Source organism: Mesocricetus auratus, unplaced genomic scaffold, assembly GCF_017639785.1.
Source record: "Mesocricetus auratus isolate SY011 unplaced genomic scaffold, BCM_Maur_2.0 Super-Scaffold_100009, whole genome shotgun sequence".
Classification (NCBI taxonomy): Eukaryota; Metazoa; Chordata; class Mammalia; order Rodentia; family Cricetidae; genus Mesocricetus; species Mesocricetus auratus.
This window is the reverse complement of record NW_024429193.1, coordinates 78,461,926-78,489,526: the sequence shown is the minus strand read 5'-3', so window position 1 is coordinate 78,489,526 and position 27,601 is coordinate 78,461,926. Positions and strand designations below refer to the sequence as shown.

The following is a 27,601-nucleotide window of genomic DNA, read 5'->3' as shown; positions in this document are numbered from 1 at the left end:
ATGCATATGAAGCAAATGCTGCTGTGAACGTAGTTGAGCAAATGCCCTTGTAGTATGATAGTGAAATAAGCTAATTTTTTCTGATTAATTAGTAATTAATAAAGAGTGTCCCAAGTTGATGGGCAAGTTTGACTGGAGCACCTTTTTGGAAATTGTCAATATTAATGTTAAATTAAGACCAATTCTAATTGAAATGAGAGTGAAGGTAGTTTACCAGGCTTTTATATCATTTTAGTGAGAGTTTTCTCTATGTTTATCCTTAAATTTTGACCATTGCCAACACTTTATGGTTAGTATTGAGCTGAAATCAAATTCGAAAAACATTATTGAGGATATATTGAGATTAAATGGAATTACGTTTCTTAGAGAAATATGTGCACAGAGAATTACTAATTTGATACGTAATTTCTAGAATTTTCTTTTGAGGTATATGTATAAAAAGCATTTGACTCAAGTTGATGATAGTCTTTTGTGTCAACGTATCAAAAACATACTTAAAGATTTTGACGTATTTCTGTTTTCATTTCAGCAGGAAAAAAGTCAAGAAAGTTCAAGAATCAAAGGTAAGAAATAAATATTTTAAAGTAATCTTTCAAAGGTGAAAGTAAAATGATGCTATACCATTTTGAAAATACAGTTAAAATGGATAATTACCATCTACAACATAATTCTAAAACTATTTGAGCATTTGGGGCCTCTGCATGACCAACAAACTTCTCTGTGGAAATTGTTCTTTTTATGTCATATGATGACCTGATGATCTCAACATAATATTCCACTTCTCTATATGGCCCAGGTGAAATCCATATCCCAATAATTGTTCCTATTTAGCATTCTCTCTCATCTGTAAATTGACAAGTGACAATTTTTAAAATATATCATACAGAAAACTCAGTATTTGACTATCGCTGTCTTACTTGATTTATATGCAAAACATTGAAGATATTTGTTTACGTGTTTTTCTTTTTATTTAAATTAGTAAATATCTTCTTTTACCGGTCAATCCCAGTTCCCTCTCCCTCCCCTGTTTCCATGCCCCCACCTCCCACTCCCCCATCCCATCCCCTTTCTGCTCCCCAGGGAAGGTGAGTCCTTCCGTGGGGGATTTTCAAAGTCTGTCACATCATGTGGAGCAAGGCTTAGGCCCTCCCACTTGTGTCTAGGCTGAGAGAGTATCCCTCTATGTGGAGTGGGTTCCCAAAGTCCATTCCTGTACTAGGGATATTGATACACTACCAAATGCCCCCTAGATTAACCAGACTCCAAACTGACATCCTCGTTCAGGGGGTCTGGAGCAGTCCTATGCTGGTTTCCCAGCTATCACTCTGGGGTCCATGATCTCCCCCTTGTCCAGGTCAGCTGTTTCTGTGGGTTTATTCTTTTAAATTGGTAATAACATAGCATGATATATCTCTAGTAAGAAAAAGGAGAATTCTCTATAGATGCATTCTTAGTTTTAAAGTTTATTCTATGATACAGTGTTACTGTTTGTAGATTTTTAACAAAAGAATTGTTAATGATAATAATGAAGGAAAATTCGTAATTTCCTTGGGTTAATTCTTATAGCTTCTCTGTTTATGTGTTGATCTTTATTCTACATTTGGGATTTTCTGTCTACTTCCCCAATCTCTAAGGCGTCCCAGTTCAGTCATGGAGGTAAACAAAAGCACATTGCTTTCTTCCATACTTCCTGTATAGGAAGAATCTTTTCAGAGACATAAAAATTTAAAATGAACTGTCATGCAAACTGGCATCTGCTACTGACATGGTGGAAGGATTGTTACCTTCCTTAGTATCTTTAGATAATGATGCTTCTCGACAAACCTTTGCAAATGATGAAATTATTTTATCTGTGTGGGTGTTTGGCCTGCATGTATGTCTATGTGCTATGGATGCAGTGCCAGCATATCTACTACTCATGAATGACAGAAGAGGATGTCATATCCCTTGTAACTGGGGTTACACATGGTTGTGAGCCACCATGTGGGTGTTGGGAATCCTAACAAGTGTTCCGGAAGAGCACCTGATGCTCTTAACTACCTAACCAACTCTCAAGGCCAATGCTAATTTTTTTCCAAACAGGGGTTCTCTGTACTGTTTTGGAGCCTTTCCTGGAACTCACTCTGTAGACCAGGCTGGCCTCGAACTTACAGAGATCCACCTGCCTCTGCCTCCCAAGTATTGTGATTAAAGGCTTGCACCACCAATGCTAGGCTGCTATTCTTAAATAACAAGTCCAAATACATTTCTACTTAGAAATTTCTTAACAACTGGATAGCCCTACAAGGGGTCAAAACAATGTGTGTGTGTGTGTGTGTGTGTGTGTGTGTGTGTGTGTGATACATTATGTTTAAATGGATTACAAGAGATTGTCAACCAAGGAGTTTCTAAACCAATTAAATTAATTTTTAACTTTAGGAGGTATGAACTATCTTGTGTTTGAAATTATTATACAATCTTAACTTTAAAACACTAATGTTAGTTTTAAGGTACCCACGTTTGTGTTCTAAGTAAGAATTTCTGTTCTAAGAAGTGCTGTCTGATGTGTATTCAAATGACATGAATTTCCAGCATGCTGATTGCAAGTCTTTCTGCCCCAGTGTATCAGGTTAACATTAAATCATATTTGTAACTCTGTTGTTGAAGCAGAAATAAGTTTAGTGAAACATTCTTCTTGATGTTTTATTACCCTAGACATATAAATCACACCATCTCAAGTAGAAATTATGTTTTGCAAGCATTGTCTGGGAACATGTTTTAGCGGTATAATAAAATTTCGAGATGATGCTTGCCAGCTCTTCCTCTGTTCTTAGCTGGAATATTATTCAAAACTAACACACAGGATGTTTTTTTGAAAACACTGACTTGTGTGTAAATGAGATAAGTATTCTGACACCAGAACTTGCTTATTTCATCTAGTAAGGACTGCCATTTCCTTGGGCATGGGAATATTGTCCTCTTCCAAAGAATATGTTTTACAGTGTTGATATTAAATAATGCAAAAGCAAACAACAGAGCATGAGGCTAAAGCTTATCAAGAACTGTTAAACAATTTTGAAAAATAAATAATTTATGGTACCTACAAGCTAATCATTGTAACTTATTTTCATAACTTATTTTTATCTACTAGTTCTTTTGACTTCCTGATTAACAGCTAATCTCATTCATCCAAACAAGTTTATTATATAGAATCAAGTCCAGATGAGGGTTTCAATCTAATTTCCTGCAATGGTGTTTGGTTTTGCTCATAACAAGATCCCCAACTTAATGATTCTAACTTAATATTTCCAGTGATCTTCAATAAACAAATCACAAAGTACTCTGATTAAACTTGACCTCTATTTGCTTCATGTACATAGAAATAAATTTTGAAATGCTTGCAAATTTAAAACTGTAACAGGTTAGTATTTGTTGACTGTCTATGACCTAACTTTGAAATATTGTGGAAACTAATATTTTATACATTCTAAAATTGTGTGTTTATATAATTTAGCTGAGAAAACACATTCTTTTGAATTTGAGTAGTTTTAATTTATAAATATCTTATTTTTAATAAGAGGTAAATCTGTATTTAATTTCTAGTTTTGCAAGTCACAACTGTTTAGCATAGTTTCTTGCTTGAAGCTACATAAATGACGTTTGAATCAACTTGGCACAGCTTTAAATTGTTCACATAGTTTAAAACACATATTGAAATACCTATGGAGAGTTTGCAAGGGCTTATATGTTGGAGAAATTTTGAACATCATCTTCAGTTTTCTTCTGTAAATGAAAAACTATGTACCTATCACTATCTGCCATGTGAGCCTATGTCTCTCAGTAAAAACTCTCTTTTTTCTCCTTTTAAATGAACAACTCTGGTGTCATTGAGGACTGATCAAAATAAAAGATGTACTTATTCTGTAACTAGTTATATTTTGGTTAATCTAATATTCTGCAGTGAAGAGACACTAAACCCTAAGTTAGTTTCTTCATGTTTTTTTTTTTTTTGGTTTTTCGAGACAGGGTTTCTCTGTATTGTTTTGGAGGCTATTGGTCCAGCCCAGCCTCGAACTCACAGAGATCCGCCTGCCTCTGCCTCCCGAGTGCTGGGATTAAAGGCATGCGCCACCACTGCCTGGCTTAGTTTCTTCATGTTTGCAATTAATTGTTAAATTCTTAATAAATTTCAGACACTGTGATTAAGTATTTGTTCATATGACATCAGTTTAATCCTCAACCAAATATTATTTGATGAGGTTAAATGTTAAAACTCGTAAAATAATGAAAAATCACACAAAAAGCAAATAATTTATGTCACTGTCATAATATGTGTTCTATCTTAAAAATACCAAACTTTATTTAGCAGTTATTAGTTCCACATTGAGACATTTTCCATGTTTAATTAGGAAAGTTTTTTTCTATATTCAGCATTTGAAGATATGAATTTTATTGTTTTCTGTTATTTTTCCTGAAAGTCACAGTTACAAATATTTTCCAACTTGCGATTCATTTCAGTTCTGCTGGGTACATGACAACTTATTGAATGAAAACATAACTACATTGAACAGGTTATATATATATAATGTTTAGAAACTTATATGTACATAACAGTAATTAGTGAAAATAAAAAGGCAATAAATTTGAAAGAGAATAAAGAAAGATATATGGGATGATTTGAAGGGATGAAAAGGAAGGGGGAAATGGTGTACTTATTTACAATTAAAATACTTTTTAAAAATGAGAGTAATAAAATGCAACATAATCCTGTTATAGAGATCTTGTCTAGGTCCTGTATTGAAAAACTATCTTGAGGTCATTGAAAGGCAATTTAACTGGAATATGGACAATTCCCTTTTTATGGTCAATCTTAGTACCATTTACCCCTGGTAATAAAATGTTTAACATGTCTGAAATTTTAAATCTTGTAATTCAAGATGAGTTTTGGATAATTTTGTTATGATAAATATCCATTCACCAAAACATTGTAATTCTAGGTTCTCTATTATATGTTCCTTTGGTTGGAAGAAAATATCTCACCAAAACATCTCAAGGGTTGTTTTGTCTTACAGTAGAATGGTAAATCCATCATAGTTAGGAAGGCTTGGTGACTGAAATGTAAAGCCACTGATACCAATTCATTCCTAGTCAAGAAGCAGAGAGAGATGAATGTTGATACTCATTTGTTTCCTCATTTATTTATTTATTTAGTATAGGACTCAGGCCCATAGGATGGTAATATCCACATTTATGGTGTGTCCTACTATCTCATTTACACTAATAATCTTTCACAAATATGTGCAGAAGCTTACAGCCTATGTGATTCTAGAGCAGGTCAAGTAGAAAAATACTGATACTTATGAAAAATATTTTTTAAAGTACATAATAGGATTGGAGATGCTGAGGAAACAACCCACATTACTAATTATACATTCTCAATAATTTAATGCTTCATATGAAGGAAATTGAAGTTTTGGATATTTAAATCAGAAATTTTATGATTCAATACATTTTAAACCACAAACTATCTTATTTTCCTTTAAAAGTATCTTTCAGAATGAACTTTTATAAAAAAAGAAAAATGACTTCCAGCAGAGATTTTATTTTTAAAAGTGTATATTGTATTTCAATTTCCTCACATAGCTAAAGTTTTAATGAGAAACCTAAACTATATTTGATGTTTTATATGTTTAGTGTAAAGAAATCATTTCTCTTGCAGTAAAAATTTTCATGAAACAATATTTTCTGAAATGGTCATGTTGTTGAGTGCTTGAATTTTGTTTTGTACAAGAGTCCCTGTTATATAGGTCAAAGAAAAATTATATGGTCCATTACCTGTTTTGCTTTGACACTTTAGGTGCATTAAGCATGGCATTTACTTAGTTAAAAGAAGTATATTATCTTGTGATTTTGGAATATGTATCTGTTCTTTCTTTCCCAAGAACTTAATATTTAATATAATCAATTTTAAATGTGTTTGAGGTATCTGACCTTCTTTGAAATAAAGAAAATTACTTGTCATACTAAAAGGTAATATTATATTTAGTTTTATCTATGCTGTTAATTAAATACAACTTAGGTAACTTATGATTCAGTTTGTCAAATATGTAATAATTCTCCTTTAAAAATGATGATAAATTCCAATTTCATGTGACTATTTTAAAGTCTTACATAATATGAAAGTGACTTTATTTATACATTACACTAAAATGGTAACTTTCTAAAACTATTGGTACATAAATCCTCATGTGAAATGACAATGCAGATGTGGTTCAAATGTGCATCATACCATTCCAAGATCTCTCCATACTAACACAGCGTTGCTTACCTTTACTTACTTACATGTTTCATGTGTTTAATATAATCAAGGATCCCTTCGCTTATCATTCACCTTGCAGGAAATAGCGATCATGCTTCACAGCATTAGAGTAATTAGACTCATATTTTAAGAAGTGCTGACTTCTGCTACATTTTTTCCTTTTTTAAAATTTAAGTTAGAAGCAAGCTTGTTTCACATGTCAATCCCAGATCCTTCCCCTTGTCCCCTGCCCTCCCCACAAGGCCCCTCAGTCCCCCCAGTCCCCAACCCAATCTCCACCGATCCCCAGGGAGGGTGAGGCCCTCCGTGATGGATCTCCAGAGTCCATCATTTCATCCAGGGCAGGGGCTAGGCCCTCCCACAAGAGTTCAGGCTGAAAAAGCATCCCTCAATGTGGGATGGGCACTCCAAGTCTATTTGTACATCAGGGATAAATACTACCCAAGGCCCGTAGATTACCTAGGCCTCCTCACTGACACCCGTATTCAGGTGGTTTGGATCAGTCCCATGCTTTCCACACAGCCATCAGTCTAGTGTCTAAGAGCTCACCCTTGTTCAGGTCAACTGTTTCTGAGGGTTACACCAGCCCAGTTTTAACCCTTTTCCTCATCAGTCTCCCTTTCTGTTACTGGATTCGAAGAGTTCACTTCAGTGTTTAGTGGTGGGTGTCTGCCTCTGCTTCCATCAGTTGCTGGATGAAGGTTAACCACCCTGAACATGCCTGATCTCGACTTCTACTACATTAATCAATTATTTAATCCTTCCATGAAGCTCTCTGTATTGTCTCTTTTCACTGTTAATGTTATTATACCAAAGGGTGCTGACCTAAGTATTAAATGAGGTAAATCATTTACCTTTTTGACCCACTGAGTAAAATGAAATGTTCTTAGATTATATGAGTTATTAATTATATGTCTTCTCTCCTCAGTTTTTAAGTTTAAATTAGTAACACTCTTGTGTTCCATGTCAATCCCAGTTCCCTCTTTCTTCCCTCCTCCCCTGTACCTCACTAAACCCCTATCCTCTTTCTGTTACCCAGGGAGGATGAAGCCTTCTATGGAGGATCTTCAAAGTCTGTAATATCATTTGGAGCAGGGTCTAGACCTTCCCCCATGTATCTAGGCTGAGAGAGTGTCCCTCTATACATAATGGGCTCCCAAAGTCCATTCGTATACTAGAGATAAGTACTGATCCACCACCAGAGGTCCCATAGATTGTCCAGGAGTTCAACTCAGTGTAGCTGTGGGTGTCTGTCTCTGCTTCCATCAGCTACAGGATAAAGGCTCTAGGATGGCATGTAAGGTCATCATCAATCTCACTGGGACAGAGATAGAATATGGTCAAAGGGAAATTGTATGTGCATTGGTGTGCCTTTGTCTGATCTTTAGTCTTCCACTATCAGAAGACTCCAGATTCGTTAGCCTCATAGTATGGAGTCAATATCAATTTTACCTTTGCAACAGTGGGACTTTTAGAGCTGGATTTGGGCTAGTGAATTATTCATCTCCTTGGACTGAATAATTACTGGATTTTCAAAATGTTTGGCATACAGATGATTGCTGTGAACTACCCAGCTCTATTATGTAAACTAATCTAATAATCTCCTTTCATAGTTATGTTTTTGAGTACTATATTAATTTTTAGAGAATCCTGTTTAATATACAATGTTAGAAATACATTTGTGACAAAATCCTTAATTCATAAATGCACAAAAATGAAAGTTCAAGTCATAGTAACCTTCATTTTTTATTATTTTAATTATTTTGTTTCATGTTTATAGAGATCTAATCTACTAATGATGAGTAGTCCTGAGTTGTCCTGCCAAGACTGTTTAGAATAAATTTGTTATTATGTCAACATACAAATAAACAGTTATCACACTAAGGGAAAAAGAGATAGTTTGCTTCAGTCAGCCCTAAATATGAATGGCCAACATGGTCCAGCAATATAGACTCATATTTACACAAATATCATATTCCACAGTGGAAGTGGCTACCTGGGATCTTATTAGTTAGAGAATAAAATAGAGACATAAGTCAAAGTGTTTATATCTAGGGGCCACAGAAGCAAACTCTGCTTTGTACTTGAAATAATATTTGATGACATGTTGAGCTTTTCGACTGGGAACAACTAATTGTTTGCTGAGAATCAGTTGTAAGATTTTGATAGTCACAGGATCTTAGGCCATGCATGGATATGGGAAAATGAAAGAATTTCAAAAGTAAATAAAAAGAGTCTAAGATAATTTGGCTATGGTCTGTAGCAAATCAATTTGCATTACATAATCTTGAAGTTTTGTTGTGAATTTACCAATGACTGTAAAGAGTCTAAGATACCTGCTTGGTTAACAAATTAACCTAATAGTTTTATGCATGCTGACTGTTACCATTAACTGACTGTTCAACATAATTTAGAATCACCTGCTTTGAGAGTCTCAATGAGCAACTGTACAAATAAAATTGGTCTCTAGGTCAATATTTTACCACCACTTTCCAGTTATGTTATGTGTTCTCACTTTAGTTCAATACCTAGTGACCCATCTATCACTCACCAGCTGGAATCTAATTCCCTCTTCTTTGAAAGTTGATTTTTATTGGAAATTTTTATTATAAAAATAGAAATCGCCAGGCGGTGGTGGCGCATGCCTTTAATCCCAGCACTCGGGAGGCAGAGTCAGGCGGATCTCTGTGAGTTCGAAGCCAGGCTGGACTGACAGCCTCCAAAACAATACAGAGAAACCCTGTCTCGTAAAACCAAAAAGAAAAAAAGAAAAAAAATAGAAATCTGTCGGGTCTGTTCTCTGCAACTCTTCACTTTGGTTGGTTTTGGTTAACACAATAATCTCCATCTTTTGTAACTGCTTTAATATGAGATGAACAAGGATGACACCAATAGACACTCTAAAGTGAATAGGGGAAAGCTGAGGAAGCCTCACCCAACAGAAAGGACTACACACACCTAAAGAATACTGAGAGTCGGAAAAATTGTATTTTTCGGGGAAGAACACAGCACCTGCAACTGTTTTTCCAATACTAAATTGCCATCCCTAAAAACATACGTACAAGTGCCATTATACAGTCTAAGAAGTATGTATGTATGTATATAATGATATGTTATATAAATATACATATATATGTCACAATATATGTAATAACAATAAAAAGGGAGGTCATTACTTTGAAGGAGAACAAGGAGAGTATATAGGGGAGGAAAGGGAAGGGAGAAATGATGTAATTTTGATTTCAAAAGTTAAGAAAGAAATCTGGCACAAATACTTTTTGTAGATTCTCAAATGCATTCCTGTTTTTTAAAGCTTGGTACAGTCTTTGAGATAGAATCAGTAAATTACTGTTTCTGAGAGCAGTTTTGGATGCTGTTCTTCTTACAGGCTTTTCCGACTCAGAAACTGGAAACAACAAGTCAGGGAGTTCTTTGGAGTTGATCTTTCTGCTGTAATTCAAGTTTCTGCTTTAAGAGTCATAAAAGCAGGATATTTTATGGAATGGCCATGTGGAATAAAAACATATTTTAGTGGAAAAGTTGTTTTCTTTTCTCAGCCAGAAATAAGCCAGAGTGGATCCGAAAGGAAGCATGCAAGTAAACAGTTTTCTTGTTTGAGCAATCCTTGTAAGGCTGGGATGGCAGAACTTGAAAGGACAGTTCTGTAGTGGGTTTTCCAGCCAGATTTTAACTTGTCAGTAGTTCTGCTTTCTATACCCATTATTAAATATCTTCTACATCGATTAAGTAGTGTAAACACTATTGGTTATAGCAGAGGACCTTAGTCGAATCATAACTCCATTCTAGTATTATAGCTACTAGTCATCCATTAGGGGAAAAGAAAGAATAAAGTAATGATAATATTAAACTTTCCAAATTCATTATGGTCAGCCCTGAGATCATATTCACAGAAACAACAAAAGTGAACTGGTGTGTGTGTGTTTGTATGTTGGGAGACATGAAAAGTACTACAGAGAGGGTACCTGTGAGGGCTGTAACAAGGAAATGGAATGAGGAATGTATATTTAATTGTCTTTTAAATAAACTGTATTGAAATAAACTGGACTTCCTGGGTCATTAGGAAAGTCTCCAGGAAGCAAGCTCACTTACAAGACTGCTGTAGACAACCAGTACCAAGTGCAGTTTTCAGATACATGCCAGAATCAGACTGGCCAATACAGCATTGTAATATAATGTAAGAATTTATTAAATCAGACACAACAGTGGTTCACATGTCTCTCTTTCAAACTGAAAAGCTAGATATCAGTTATGTTTAAATATAGCAATAGTTACTACAACACAGTAATCAAAGGAAAAAATCTGCTTTGATGGGTCTTAGGTTAGTGATCCTTGAAAACGTGTCCACAACACAGAGCCACTAAACTGCCTTCATAAACCACACAGGATTTCTTATACACTGTGATAACCATGAACAATCTTAATTTTACCATACAACTCTTCCAAGTGTCCCAGAATCATGTCAAATATACTAATTTTCATGATTCTCATAATTCCACAAAGGACTCCATGCCATGTGTAGACCATGTTTATTATTCATTTTATGTCTTAGCAGGATTAGCAGCAAGGTCCCACATAGTGATAGCACACACTGATCTAACTTAGAGTTACTCCTGAAAGTATCATGATTTTTGGATTTTCAATACATTACATGTTCTGAAAGTACTGTACAATTTATTATTTTTCCCATGAGTAATTGAGGAAACTGCCTTTTAATTTTTTCATAGCTACTTCTTAAATTTTTTCTTTAAAAGATTTGGCATAGAGAATTTTTGTAATATATATTGATTTTTATAAAATGCTCACATACAGTATAAAAATTTTTGGTTGCATACAAATAATATATGTTATAATGGATTCTCTCAATAATATTTACTAATGCAGTCATGGTGTTCTTATTTATGGTCCTGAAGACGAAGAGTCAAAGCCTTTCATATGGTAACCAAGCATTCTAATGCTGTTATATTCCTAGCTTAACACAGGTACAGCACTGATTGATGGCCTGTGATTTGTTTTCTTGTTTTTGTTTCAAAACACATTTAGGAGACTATTTACCTTACCGCATATTGCAAATATTTCCACATGTTATTAACTCTAGTCAGAAGGCTGCTAGAAGTTGGGAAGATTTCTTTTACTTCCATTTTGAATCCTTGAAAGGAAAGCATATCACCTATGGTTTCCTGTGATAGTTTCTCAGTTTTTATTATAGTATTTAAGTACTTATTGCATTTTAGGTGACTACTTTTAAGTGGTAATGGATCTATTTTTATTTCTGTTTTTGCCCATGTGATGTCCAATTTTCTCAGCATCATTTTATTTAAAAAGGCTGTGTTCTACAATCTGTGTTTGTATCACATTTCTGAAGCACTATTTGGTGATGGTATGGAGGGTTACTGCTAATCCTGATCTGTTTTATCATTGTAGTTTAGGAAAGAACAATGCTGTTCTGATACTTTTAAAGTTAGGTCATTTATTTTTAACTCCAATTTGTTTTTTCTCCAGACAGCTTTAGGACCTTAAATTTGTGCTGTAATAGTGTTAGGTGAATATAAATTTAAGGTTATTCTTTTGCAGCACCTTCTAGATTATTCTGAAATGTTGATAGGGACACATTGAGACTGTAATTGCCTTGAATATTGAGGACATAGTAAAGACATAAACAGTATTGACTGTAAACACTGAACCTAAACTGTATCTGTAAGTAGCTATCAATTACCAGCAGCGTCTCAAATAGAACAGGGTTGGAAGTTCATGACCATTTCTTCTTCTTCTTCTTCTTCTTCTTCTTCTTCTTCTTCTTCTTCTTCTTCTTCTTCTTCTTCTTCTTCTTCTTCTTCTTCTTCTTCTTCTTCTTCTTCTTCTTCTTCTTCTTCTTCTTCTTCTTCTTCTTCTTCTTCTTCTTCTTCTTCTTCTTCTTCTTCTTCTTCTCCTCCTCCTCCTCCTCCTCCTCCTCCTCCTCTTCTCTTCCTCCTCCTCCTCTTCCCTTCCTCCTCCTTCTTGCTAAGATTTTTTTTCTGTTATAGCTAGCCCTTGTGCATTCTGTTATAGCCAGTGTGGGTTAATATGTGAAAATTCTCTCTTGGGTCAAAATGCTAAGAAAACTATTTCATAGTAGTTAAATACCACCTGTAACTCCTATAGTCTATCTGCACTTTCTGCACCTTCTTCTGCAATAGTCTGTGAACCTTAGGAGAAGGGGGCAGTGATATAGTCATCCAATTTAGGGAAGAGTCCTCCATAGTTTCTTATCTTCTGCACATTGACCAGTTGGGGTTCCCTCTTCTAGCCACCCCTGATGAGAGTTGAGAGATGCACTAATCTGTCTGTATAGCAGGAAATCATTAGGACTGATTTAACACTGTGCCCACTTGGCAGAATAATTGTACTTGCTCTCACCTAGGTCTATGACCTATCTAGCAACTGGTTCTTGTCCCTGATAATGGCACCATACATGATTGCTAACTTGTTTATCTGGCCTTAAATCCACCCAGAAATGAATTGGTTACTAACATAATGCTCATAGCACTTAACTAATCACCAGTGGTCACGTATTGCTAGTCCAGCCATTTTTGTAGTTTGTAGGATTCATACATGGATAAAATTGATGATGACATTTCTCCTTCAGTTGTGTACCTAGAACCTTCAAGGACTATAACTATCCAGTAAGGACATAGCTTCCAGTGAAGTTCTAGGTTGATTTCTCCCTGTTATGTGATTCTTTTCCCAACCCTTAACTCTGATGTACCATCTGCCTTTGAAGTTGATGTATGTTTTTTGTATGCAGCAGAAGGGTGGATTTTGTCTTCGTATTCATTCTGTTAGCCTGTGTCTTTTTATAGGAGAGTTAAGATCATTAATATAGAGGAATATTAATGACCACTGATTGTTCATTTTTGTTTGTATTGTATTTGTTGATTGTGGTGGTATTGTGTTTGGATTTCTACTCCTTTTTTTCTTTTGGCTGTTGGTAAAGTGGGATTATCTGTTGTCCATGTTTTTGTGGGTGTACTTAACTTCCTTGGGTTGGAAGATTCTGTACAGAACTTTCTGTAGGTCTCGATTAGTGGATATGTATTTTTTAAATCTGGTTATGTCATGGATGATATTCTGGTTTTCTTCAGTGTTCTAAGTTGGATCTGCTGATTACTTTTTAAATGTAACCTTCAGTATTTATGAACTTGATTCATCTTTTATGGTATGATGTTTAACATGAATGCATCATCTCATTCCCATGCATTTTTCCTCATTGGGCAGCCAAAACTCCAATATTTTCTTTAAAAATTTCAGGTAATAGTGCAGAGATCTTTCTCCAGAATCTACTATCTTTCACCACCCACCAATTAGTGTTATTTACAATATAATTTATCCATAGCATCTTCTTTTCCTGATCCTGGATAATTATCGGAGGGACTTGCCAGGATATTCATGCACATGAGAAATCTGGATAAATCATTAATGTATTTATTTATTTATTATATATTCAATTTTAAATAGGTTTTCATTGTGAAGGTGGAAGAAGACAAAGTATATGACAATGTATGACATGAGGGTTAACATATCAGCTGTCATATAATTGAAGTCAGACAATGCTAATTATGTATGACTCTAATCTAAGCACATGACTATATATGTTCTACATGTCCATATGCATATTTACATTTTATGTGTCATATGTATAATTTAATATTTCTATAAAATTATACAGAAACACAATCTGTTAAAATAAGATATTGATACATACATATTTAAATAAGTAAAATTGACATTTTATAATATATACACTTTCTAATGTTCAAAGGAACACTCCATGTATAAGTGGATGAAATCATGCTGTACATTTCTATATCATTCTAAATACATAGCAAGTGCCATTTCTATATGAGTTATATAGAAAATATTTGTAAATAGTTTAAGATGCATAATTAAAAAGTCTTCACTAACATTGAGATAGCCAGTTGCCAGTACATGGGGTGCTTCAAGTACCAGATGCAAGCCCTCAAGGAGCATGTGTGTTACTGAACCAAGCTGCACAGGAAAAAAGTCATGAACAGCTGGCTGGAATGCAAGAATAGGCTGGCCCAAGGCAGCTTGCACATGGTACAGTAATAGGAATTCCTTGCTGAAGAATTCTAGCAGTGATTTGGTATGAATAATTTACAGATATTCCATACCATCAGCAAGATGGTTTCTACTGCTGCCACATACCACATGTAGTGATTCATTGACTCTGACAGGTAGGTCCCCAACTCAGAGTACCATGAGGCCAAATAGGAGAAGTTGGTCGAAATTTCATTGCTGATAGCTATTCCTAAGGCTGAGGATAACAAAGACATGACACATTTCCCAACCACTGCTGCTGCAGGACTGCAGATGACTTCAGCTCTTCTCTGAAAACAAAAGAGACTCTGGGTTTCTAGCTCTTGACTTCCTCCTGCAGGTACATCCTGGGAGACTGCTCCATGTCTCCTTCCCTTTGGTCTCATCCTCAGCCCCGGTCCAAGTCTCTGGTTTAAGCCAAGGATCATCTCAACTTGCGTTCATATTGTCATGCACATAACTCCATGTGTTTACACTCTCAACAAGATTGAAACATGCAAACAACAATATCTGCCCAAGAAAGGAAACTCTGCAGTCAGAGGGCCACTATTAGAAAATTCTGTGGTAAAATTTCCCATGGAAAGACTAAGCCAAGAACAATCTACAGGCCTCAGTTTCTCTAAGGACAGATTCCTTGTGTGTGCAGGGCAGCCAAAAGTGTAGAATTCAAGATACACTGGAGGAAGGATCTCTTACAGAATCTCTGAAGACTAGGACAAACAGGTGAAGTTAATTTTTACTGCTGATTTTGTTATTTAAATTACTTGTCAACATGTCAATAGAAACTATACTTGGATAGACTTGTTGCAAATCTAGCATAGTTTCTGCATCCTAGGGCCATCTCATAAGATAGGCATAGATAACATTAATCATATTTTCAGCATGTTGTAATAGAAGCTGGAAATACCAAATGTATTATCACAGTAATATCTTTTATGTCTCAGTTATTAGGTAGAGTTGCAGCAGGTTGAGATTTTGGAGTTGTTCTCTGACAGGGCTTTGTGGCTTTGGGTTTTGGTAAATTCAATGCCAAAACAAGCAAAGCCAGAGGATGAGAACAGTTTTCTTAACCCGCAGTTGGGAGAGTCCAGGGAGTCAATGCCAAAGCGAGGTTCTCCCTTAACAAGGAGCTATTAGGATTTTATTGAGGATGCCTATATATATTCATAAGAATATGTACTTTGAAGTCTTTTATATCTCTTAGCATGCTCAATTTCAGATGCAAGCTGGTGGGCATGGTCAATTAAGGTTAGAGTGAATGCAGAAAAAGTGGCAGATTGGAATCACTCGGTACACTTAAGATCAGGGATTGTTAAAGTTTGGTCATCCTGGAATATTTTTTTGCTTAAAAATGAATAAATAAATGAAGTTAAATAATTTTTTTGAAAAGTCACCCTGGTAAGTCACATTTACAAATCTGGAATGAAAATAAAACATTTTGTTATTAGACATAGTGAGATCTACTTTAAAATCTTTCTGTATAACTATAACATTATCACTTATAAAAGATGAAGGCAAAATTGTATATGAATGAGACATGTTTATTTTTACATAAGGAATTAATCTTAGCTGAACATTGATACTGCCAGATAGCTTATGCATTGTTTCCCAATTAACTGATGCTCTGATTTCATAATTGGTAATGTCATGCTGCATAAATATAAAGTAGAGAAAGGGAGGTCTGTTAGATCAAAGACCCTATAGCTGTTGCTAATTTCAGAAATTAGGCCATGTCTCTCTGTACCTGTTAGACGCCCACAGTTCTCTGGGGAGTACAAAACACAGTCCCTCTGCCTGGGAGCTGAAAGATAAAATTATTTATACTTTCATCATTTATCCATATTCTTGACATGTATATCACATGGGGTTAGGCTTTCCATATATCCCTAAAAGCTAGATAAGCCAGGTATTTACTTTGTTCTTGGAATATCTCTGAACACTCTATCTTATCCAGATGGTACCATCATGTTTTCCGTGGTGCCTGTCTCATTTACTCTCATTTTAACCTATTGCTCTCGGTGCTCCCTTTCATGGATTGGGTGTTAAGTTCCTGTCTCCCGTTATGACCCCCATGTTTGCTGTCTCCTACATGAATTTCTATCTCAGACCTCAAGTCATGACATTATCTCCTAAAAAGCCTCATTCTGAAGGCTAAATATCTGTCATGCTCTCTCTCAAACCTGCCACTCTTTCCATCTGTTTGTTTCAACAAAGCAAATTAAGAAATTGTTGGAAATTCTGTCCTAATTTAAAATTCATTTAGCAATACTTTGACAAGACTTCATTAACTTCTCTTGTAGTTCTTTCTTTTCTGTTCTTTTTTTTAAGGCAGGTTTTGACTGTCCTGGATCATGCTCTGTAGAGAAGGCCTTAAAATCACAGAGATCTAGTTTCTTCTACCCCTGAGGGCTGAAATTAAAGGCATGCACCACCACCAGCCAGTTGAATGTAACAGTTTCTAAAATAAGACATTCTAATATGATACAGTACAAAAATATGATAATTTTATAGCTACATGTTCAGTAGTGACAGGAGCAAAGTATTAAGAATAGTGGTTTTTCACAATTAAGGCATTATATTTGTGTATGCACTGTGAAGACAGTGCAGTTTATATTACACCATAGACTTGAATCTGAGCTGAGGAATTCCATGCAGCATTAGGTGGTGCTACATAATGTGATGAACTGGGCAATACAAAGTACTCTTGTATGTTTACACACAAGGCTTCAGTGAAGACTCCACATGAGAAAGAACAGCTGCAAATGCACTGGACTCAGTCTGTATTTGGTGCTGAGTGTATTTTTGTCCATGCACATACAAAACATTTCACTGTTGCCCAATTTAGTTATACAACCTCACAGTGAGGATCATTGATGTTAGTTTACTTTTTAAGTCTACTAGGATTTAGTAGTGAATCCATTAGTACTTGGGACATTTTAAGTTGGGAGATCTTTCTTCCCTCCCTCTCTTCTTTTCTCCTTTTCTTCCTTCCTTCCTTCCTTTCTTTTTTTATTTTTTCATACAATATATTCTAATTTCTAACTACTCTCAGAAACTTGCCAACTCCCTACCCACCCAAATCAACACCATTTTTTTCTCTCTCTCATTAGAATATAAACAGACATCAAAAATAATGAAGCAAGAAAAAATAATAACAAACATTGGACATAGGATGAAGCAAACAAAAAGGAAAAGAATCAAATAAAAAGCAGAAGAAACGCATATAGAATTAGAGCCATAAAAGTTCTCATATATAGGAATCCCATAGAAACACAAAACTGTGATATATACTTGCCTATGCAAAAACATGTAAGGAAGAAAACTAGAATGATAAAAAGATGCCTGGACAAAGATTCAGGAGACAACAAAACATCAAAAATATCACTAAGATTGTTTTATGTTGGCCATCTAGTCTTGTACATGCAGTCTGTCTGTCCTTAAGTGTAGTTTGCATACTCAGCAAGATTCCATTGGAGAAAACTAGTTTTTCCTTTGAAAGTGCTTGTCAACTGGTTATAGCCTCTGGCTTAGGAATTGGAATTTGTGCCCACTTTCGCCCTCAGTTCTTGGACCCTATCTGACGTAGACCTGTGCAGACCCTGGCTTGCTGCCATAATTCCATGACTTTATATGTGTGTCAGTCCTGCTGTGTTTAGAAGGTCTTCTTTCCTTCGTGTCCCGCATCCCCACTGGCGTAAGTCTTTTCTCCTCTTCTGCAGGTAGTTATTTGATGGAGCTATCCCATTTAGGACTGAATGTAATAAGGGCTCTCACTTTCTGCCCGTTGTACCATTGTGGATCTTATTTTTCTTACAATCTGCTGCAGAAAGAAGCATCTCTGATTATAGCTGAGCAAGTCACTGATCTATGTGTACACCAAAATGTTGTTAGGAATCATTTTATTACTAGGTACCAGTAGCAGTATTTTCCCATAGGTTCATGACCTATCTAGTCTCAAGTTCTCTTCACAACCCTACCTATATGGGAGATGGGTTCCATTTTGGGGAGTGGGTCTTAATTTCGATCAGATAGTGGTTCGTAATTCCCTCAGAGTTTGTGCCAATGTTACACTAGTGCACCTCTCAGTCAGGTCAGTGTATAGAACTCAGGGTTTGTAGCTGGATTGTTGTGCACCTTTCTCCTTTAGTAGCTGTGTAGAATCTTACAGTACCATGAACACACACTAGTCAGAGGGGTGAAGGCTCTGGGCAGGCACAAGGTTGACTTCCCTATGCCCAGTGAGTTATGTAGGTGCTCTCTTAAACAATAGGGGAGAGCTTTTGATTACTGCTTCAATAGCTAAGGGATGTTATGGCATTTACTTGAATTTTGATTGATTTTTCCTTTTTAAAATGAGGGCACTTGTAGCTTTAAGCATCACCTTCAGTAATACTTTCATTGTATCTCAAAGGCCTTGCTATGTTTCACTATAATTTTCCTTTTTTTCTAAGCATTCAAAAGAATTGCTTTCTGATTCATTCAATGTCCAATGTAACATTCAATATTGTATTATTCAATCAGCAAGACTGTGTGAATACTCTTTAGCTTACCTCATTATTCAATTTCAATCTCATTATAATCATGTGTGACACAATATTTTTTTACAGTTTTCTGTCTTTCCTAAGATTTGTTTGTAGTATTATAAGTAACCTATTTTATAAAATTTTCATAGGCAGAATATGAGAATGTGTATTCTGGAGATTTAGTATAAAATATTATACAGGTACTTGTTAGATCAATTTATTCTATGACAAAAATTAATCCAAATATTTATCTACATTTTGTCAGGATGACTACTCTATTGATCAAAGCGGGGTATCTTAGTCACCCACATTCTCTGTGTTAGGATTAATCTCTCTTTTATCCAGTAATGTTTGCTTTGGTGCAATGATATATTGAATACATTCTTTCTGTATTCTCCCATTAGTCACTTTAAAAATTTTTTGTTTTAAACTTATATATTTAAATTTTTACAATTTTGTTGTAAATTATTATTATTAATCATTGTGTATATCTGGCATACACAAGTACACACACATGTGAAGGTCAGAGGACAGTTTTCAATTTTTGTTTCCCTCCTTCCACAGTGGCATTCAGGGGTACAAGTCAGGCCCTCAGACTTGCAAGAAAAGAACTGTTATTTGCTGAACCATTTCAAGAGAAATAAAGGTGACAATTAGCATGGTATTCTGACTCATTTTGGGTTAAAGTCTAATTTGTTGCACTTCAAAACAGTTATTTCCAGTTGTATTTGATTAAAGTTGTGACTTAATGGTTACAAATTTGTATACTTTGTATAATGGAAGGTTTTGTCTCTGATCATTCTAATGGGTAGTTTCGCTGTACAGAGAAATCTATATTTACAGTTATTGTCTTTAATAATATGTAATACATCATTTCCTTCCCGCTTGACTTTCAGGATTTCTATTGAAATGTGTGCTCCAGTTTTGATGGGTTGATTTTGCATGTTAACTGGTGTTTTACTCCCCAATTTTCAGTGTTTTTTTTCCTTTCTTCTCTATGCTTAGGTTTTTAATTTAAAAGGCCATTGGCGATTATGTTTTCACCTTGTCTATTGTGCAGTCTCAGTGCTTCCTGAATCTATATGCACATGACATTTCTCCTATGATTTAATCATTTACTTTAATGCCTTATCCACCTTTATCATGATTCATAAATGTGACCTTTCATTTTGTCCCACAATCTCATATGTTGCACTCAAAGGTTCTCATTTTTTCATTGTTATTGTTGGATATTCTAATTAACCCATTTATCTTCCATGCCTGTTATTTTGCCTTCCATTGTTCTGTTTTATTTTTTACTCTAACTGAAAAGTCTTAGTTTGATATTCTTTTTGTTTCTGGTATTTCAATTTGAAATTCTCTTGTTATTTCTAACTCTACTGAATTCTGTCATATCCTGTGTTGATACCGTTGCTTCAATGAGTTATTCAGATATCAGCTAATTGGGTTAGAACTTGAAGATAATGATAGGTAATAGCATGACAGATATTCGTATTTGATCAACTGAATAAAAAATCAATGTGAGAAAAGTAAATGGGCTAGCTTTGCTATTTTCAGTAACCACAGTTTTCTTTGTTTGTTTGTTTTTTGTTTTGTTTTGTTTGGTTTGGTTTTTCGTGACAGGGTTTCTCTGTGTAGCTTTGGAACCTATTCTGGCACTCAGTCACTCTGTAGACCAGGCTGGCCTTGAACTCACAGAGATCTGCCTCTGCCTCACAAATGCTGGGATTAAAGGCGTGTACCACGAATGCTTGGCCTAACCACAGTTTTTAAAGACTCATTATCTGGGGAAATTATAAAGATGAGATAAACACAAAAATGAAGTGGAAAAGAGACAGAGATTTAGTTAGAAAGGGTATATTAAGAATAGGTGAGTATATCACAGATTGAGTGCTAAAATTTATAAAACTTTCATAAAACCTAATCAAGTTATCTAAAACCTAATCTAAGTCCCTTTATAAATATGTATGAAAGAATAAAAAATAAAGGAAGTACGCTCAATTTTTCTCCAAATTTAGTCAGATTAAGCTATAATACTTAATTAGCGTATTTTCCTCTTATTCTGCTTTTCTTCAGAAATTTTATCATTAAGTCCTGCTAAACTTTATCAGATGACTTTTTTTATCTATCAAATGGTCATGTGATTATGTCTTCATTTTTATGTTGTATTATTTATATCAAAATATAATTTTCTTGAACCTGGTGCTGCCCTTCAACCACTTACTATTGACTGAACAGGAGCATTAATCATAGGGGGAACTGGAAAAAATTTCTATCAAGTTAATGAATAGTTTTGAACATTAATGAAATAATATGTTATTGCTTACTAAAAGGGAGAAAAATGAAAAGTGAACAATTTATATGATATGAAAAGAAAATAACTTAGGCTGTGTATTTCCACATAATTACCTTCTTTGAAACCCATTTTCCCTTGTTTTCTATGAGTCTTGGGTTGGATTTATTGAATTGATGAACTAACTTACAACATTCACAGGAAGAAACTGAAAATACAAAAGTATAATGAAACTATTTTAAATCGATAAAACATCATAAGAATAAAAATTATCTATTTTCTTGAATGTAGCAGATTAGTTTTATTTCAGCCAATTGTTAACTACTAACCAAGAGTTAATGCTTCTAATGTTTCTTAATTATATTAAGTTGTATAACTTCCTATTAAGCAATTCCTACTTGTAACATAAAGGGCAATTCTTAAATAACCTTGAAATATGAATCTAAGTGTGCTTTTCACATGGCATACTTTATACTCATGACCTCTTGCATTGTGTACACTTCTGCTGGAAAAATTATCATATTCATGCTGTGCTTTTGACTTCTTCTAAAAGTACTGAATTTCATTAACATTTAAGGTCACACCCTAATTCTGAGTGCACTCCTTTGCCCTGCTCCTCAATCTGAGCATTGATTAAAAGTGCCAGCTCTGGTTAACATTTATGTCAGACTTGTGATGATATATTCCAGTGAAGTCTAAATTAAGCATTACTAAAACACCGCTGCTAACAATTACACTGGACACTTACACATATTTCATTAATTTCAATGGGTCAGGTTAACAAGCCTGCCTGTTGAATCAGTGTCAGAGGTGGATGTGGGTATCAGTTCTGATTATTGTGAAAGGAATGATATACATAAGAGGACTTAAACATACATATCCATCATTAACTAGTAGCTTAATTATACATAATTATAGGAGTGTTTTATAAAAATTAGATGTTTCTGTCAATTAAAACTAAAGTTTTCTTGTTTCTGTTTATAAAAATAAATAGGAAAACATTCTTTTCTATGACAACAAAATAAAATATTTAAAAACTAATTTCTTTTTATATTGATTTAGCGTGTGTGTGTGTGTGTGTGTGTGTGTGTGCGTGTTAGCTGAACACATTTGGAATTTTCTCCCTCTACTGAGTGGTTTCTAAGGACCAACCTCAGGTCTTCAGACTTGAAGATAAGTACCTTTACCTAAGGAGCCATTTCACATGTCTCAAATCAAAACTCTTTATGAAATCTAAATAGGAAGGGAAATATTGTATTTCAATTGACTTTTGGGAGGTGAAACATTTCAAATAAATATATATATATTGTAAATTATTATCTTTAAAGAGCCCATTCCATATGGAGGGAACCTCTCTCAACCTGGGCATAGGGGGAAGGGCCTATGGCCTGCCACAGATGAAGTGACAGACTCTGGAGATCCCCCATGGAGGGCCTCACCTCCCTGGAGAATGGTGTGGGGATTGGGTGAGGGATTGGGGGGAACTGGTAGAGGGGCAAGGTAGGATGGGTGGGAGAGGGAGTTGGGATTGACATGTGAAGCAAGAATGTTTCTAATTTAAATAAAAATATATTGAGAGATAAAAGACAAACTATGCAATTCTAGCTAAAGTTAGGCAACTCATCTCTGACAGAACAAAAAATAGCCTGAAGGTATTTATGTTAAAGGACATCAAAGATCATCAATTTTTTATCTGGTGTATTGTGCTTTAGGTAAAGTCTGTTTCTTTGACATGTGAAAATTATAATTAATGTCTCCTTATTTTTCCTGAATCACCTCAATAAATTTCCCTACCACCATGGTATTTTTTTCTGTAGAAGAAAAACTTGCTATTAAGCTGTGGCTACTTTCTGAAAAGCTGCTTGAATAACTCATAGTCTCCAGACTGAAGATCTTAAAAACATAATTTTTATATCAAAATGTGTATAATCAAGTAGCCATTTATATTAAATGTTTCATTTTTAAAACAAAGTGATGGGGTTCTAAGCATTTTAAGAGACATGAGTTATAGTTAAGTTAAAAACAATGAGTTTAATCATTGGAATCTAACTTTAATAAACCTAAGCCTTGTCATGTCATCATTTATTATGGGGAAGGATTGTTCCTCCTATCATGATGTGTTTATAGTATCTTTATTTTTTAACTGTGCTTCATAGGGAGCAAAATAAGGAATAGTTAGTTTAAAGTTGTTTCTCTTACGGGCATTGAATCAATCAAGATAATCTGTTTAGTCTTTAAATTTTCGGCAATACACATTCAATAAATATATAATAAGTCTTGATTGTACTTTTTGAATAATATTTATGATTTGGCTTCCTTTATATGGTTGTGATAAAGATCATGACCAAAGGAACTTGAGTAGGAAAGGGTTGATTTCATTTTGCAGGTTCAGTTCTGTCAAGAAAGGAGGTTTGGAAGACACTTGGAGGGAGGAACTAAAGCAGAGAGCATGCAGGGTTGCTGTTTACTAGCTGGCTGTACATAGTTTTCTCAGACTGCTTTCTTAGCACCACCCACTATGGGCTAAGTCCTTCTACATCTGTAATTAAGCAAAAAAAAAAAGCCTTACCAAATTGCGAAGGAGCAATCTAGTTGGAGGAACCTTGACCCCAGCTTGTGTCTACCTGGCAAACATTTTAGCCAGGATAGCTTTTTTATAATTTCTATTAAAAATCTATTGTAAGTATACAACATATGATCAACCAGCTTAATAAAACCATATGAATAAACTGCCTCAATATAATGTGTCGCCAGTCTATTTACAGGATATCAATGTGCTTATGAAATTCTTTTATAAACTTAAGTGCTATTCATAGTCTGGTCATTACTCACTTCAAAGATTGACCACATTCATGGATTATGATTCTAGCTTAATTTCCAGTTTTAGTTGTAGTAAGTAGAAATTGAGTCACTTAACACAGATTATTCTGTGTTCATAATTTTGTGATTTTTAAGAAAGCTGTACTTTCTTTATTTTCATTACTTTGCAGTCCTCTATTTTAGAAATAAACCACAATAATTTACCATTGAACTGTTGAGATGTACTTGCTACTTCTCATGGATTTGTTTCTTGAGTGTACATTACTTCTGTCATGTAGGCAATAAAAATTTACCAGAGGTACAAAAAACGAAGTTATTAAAATAAACTTCAAGGCAAGAGCAAGTAAAATCTCAGAGAAAGGATATTATGATTGAGAGGGAGTGAAAGATTTATAGCTGTTAGAAAGGTACTTGATATTATCCTTGTAAGCTGTTTTTAAGGTTCTGTACTTGAGTAGAAAATAGAACCTTTTATTATTTTGTTCAGCAGTAAATTTTACAGCATAAGTTGTTTTTTCTTGAAGCTAGTTGTGTATGTCACTTTTGGACATTATAAGTTAGATTCTGATATCTGTACAGACATGGTCAAGGACAAATAGCCATGAACTGAGTGCTAAATTCTGAGGATTTTTTATATATTTTTATTTTTGTGTCTGAAAATTTCATTAAATTCTCCTCCTCCTCTTGTTGAATAGTTGGGTGATGTGATGGATTGTGCAGGCATTGGAAAGTCAATTTGGGAGGTTGATACATGTAACCACAATGTATATTTCACCAGACTTAGAATAAGATCTGAGTCTTAAACAAAATTACAAGAGCAACCACATTGTAAATCATACATAGGTTAATTTTTATCTATCTCTGTATTTTATTTTAAAGAATATTGAGTTTTGTGAAATGACTCTGTATAAACTGCAATTAAATATTACAGTAGTTCCTTGCGGTTCTGCTCAAGTAATAGCCTCAGTATGCTGAGTAGCAGTTCCTTCATTTCATTATAGTAACTTATATGTTATCAACCACTGAGGGTTTTCATGGGATAAAGAAGCCACCCACTTAAGTCAATTAGTACTTGACTATATGATAAAGCTTAGCTAATCCGTCAGGAAGTCAGAACAACCGAAAGAAGAAATAACATGAGCTGCAAGCAGCAAACTTGTGACCTAGCATTGAACTAAAAAGTGTCATTACTGATGAGAGGATTTAAATACTGAGCAATCCATGTTCAGCATAAGCAGAATTATTTCATTGGTCTTGCGATTAGATGTTGTCTGAAAAAATAGACTACAGATTTAATAAATTCAAAACAGCTTATTGCCTTTGTGATATTGAATAGGCTCTATAATACAATACACACATAAAATTTCAGTTATATTTTAATATATCACATCTCATTTTAAATATTATTTCTCATAATTTTTACATTTTCATTTGTTTAACTTTACAAATGGAAAGCAAAAATGTTGCTTTAAAATCTCTATTATCTATTTTTCTTTTTCTCCAAAATTTATGAGGAAACTAAATTATTAACAATACTTAGAATGAAAGGAAAATATTCTAATTCCTATTAAAGATATCAATTTTGTGAATAAAAAAATGAACGTGTCTTAAAAGTTCAAAAATCTGGGTGTTGAGAGATAGCTCAGTGATTAAGAGTACTGTCTGCTCTTCCACAGGTTCCGAGTTCAATTCCCAGCAACCACATGGTGGCTCACAACTATCTGTAGAAAGATCTGGAGCCCTCTTCTGGCCTGCAGGCATACATGTAGACCAATCACTGTATACATAACAAATAAATAAATAAATAAATAAATCTTTTTTTTTAAGTCCTGGGATCTACCCCCCATACATAAACTATACAAATATAAGTTTAGTCTTCATCAGCCCACAAACAGGACCATCATCATCCTTTGTATTCCTGATTTACAACATCTAACATTAAGTGCTGCCTTGTCTTCACTCATTCAGTCATGCTGGGTAACACTTTATGTGAAGCTGCCAACATTTAATCATGAGTGCCTGAAGGTGGTGGAAATGCATGCTGGTGTATGTTATTTGAAATAAACATGTGAAAATAACTAGTGCATTCAATCAGAATCTGTAAATGGAAACAGGAGAAGTCATACACCCTGAGAGAGATAGTGAGCTTCTCAGTATAAAACCAATTTTAACCACTTTCCGTTTTTCCCACAAGTGACAGTTTATGGAAAGGAGTTTGAATCAAACTTGGCATTTAGAACTAATCTCCCCCTAACAAAGGAGGAAAGGGCTGAAGCTTGTAAAAGCTCCCTTCTTCCTCCAGTAGGTTCTCAAGCCTCTTCAGCTCTGAAGTTTTATGGTATTCTTTCCTGACATCACTGTTCATCTAGTGATGAAGTTTTTCATATTCTTATTCACGGACATGACTCTATCATCTATCTATTCTATCCTGCTGTGCATTTAAGGGTCATAAATATGGATTGGAGGAAAGAGCAAGCAACAGAAACAGATGGGACACACTCCATTGAATCTGCTATGCCTTGGGTGACCATCTATAGTAGTAGGCCCCATGCCTTCTTCATAATGTTTCTGGGTAAGAGAATGAGTGAGGCATACAAGATAGCAGGCCCGCAGCAGGTGTAAATACACGTGGGAGTGTGACAGATGAATAAACTACATGGGTAAAATCGTGGATGCCCCTGCTAATAGTGTCTCGTAATCTAATCTTCCTAAAAATAAAGTAAAATATGTCTAAAGAAAGGAGCAGTAATCCCATTTGAGTTTGCTTTGTCACTAGGATTTTCAATATGTTGTTCTACAGTTAAACTATGAATACGTAGAGGAGTGCTCAGAAGGTGACTCCATTGGTGATTTTAGGAAGTAAAAGGGGAACTAGTTATTGTCCCAGGATAGCTTAAAGTTTATCTCAGGATAATTTAATTTACCCAGAATAATCTTAAATTTTATTGGACATAGTAGAAACTCATAAGACATAGTAGAAACTGACTATTGTGTCATGTTAAAACTGTACACAGTTCTGTACCTGGTTTTAAGTTAAAGCATAAGATTTATGATCACAGAACATACTTCAAAGATGTATTCAGATAAGTATTTGCTGGCATCTTGTATATGCTCAATATCTGGTGGGAGATATATGGCATAGCTTTTAACCATCAACTCACACAAAAAACACTGCTTCAAAATGACTTCAGAGGAGGAGATTTATTTCACCATTAGTAAGTTACTGAACCTGGGGCTGATGTGATATTGGTAACTGCTGTTGGTATTGTCAGTGCCTAACTAACCATGAATTTATCCTCTGAACACTCCCCCAGCCAACTGGACTTTTTCATAATCTGCCTCAAAGCACTGAAAGCCCCGGCTGCCTTTGTAGTCTTTCTCTTTATCCTCCTCTTATCTCCCTCTTCCTGTTGTGCCCTGATCCCTCCTTTCTCCATCTAATCCTTGTCCCAATGTTTTCTCCCTATCTCCTATATAGATAATTATAAAGACAATTACTATATACTAACTGAGAAAATTAGAATTTCTTTTTTCAATAATCTAAATATTGCA

At 34.8% G+C, this 27,601-nt stretch overlaps 1 protein-coding gene across 2 annotated transcripts in view; it reads left to right on the top strand.

The window, feature by feature from the left end:
- Nucleotides 1-27,601, top strand: part of Fstl5 (follistatin like 5) — a 579,517-nt gene that overhangs the window by 124,466 nt on the left and 427,450 nt on the right. The window contains exon 3 of one of the 2 annotated variants that reach the window (XM_040752632.1): nt 533-563. In XM_040752632.1, coding sequence (XP_040608566.1) covers nt 533-563 — 31 coding nt within the window. Of the gene's footprint in view, nt 1-529; nt 564-27,601 lie in introns of both variants that reach the window. The other variant, XM_040752631.1, reaches the window with a different exon arrangement.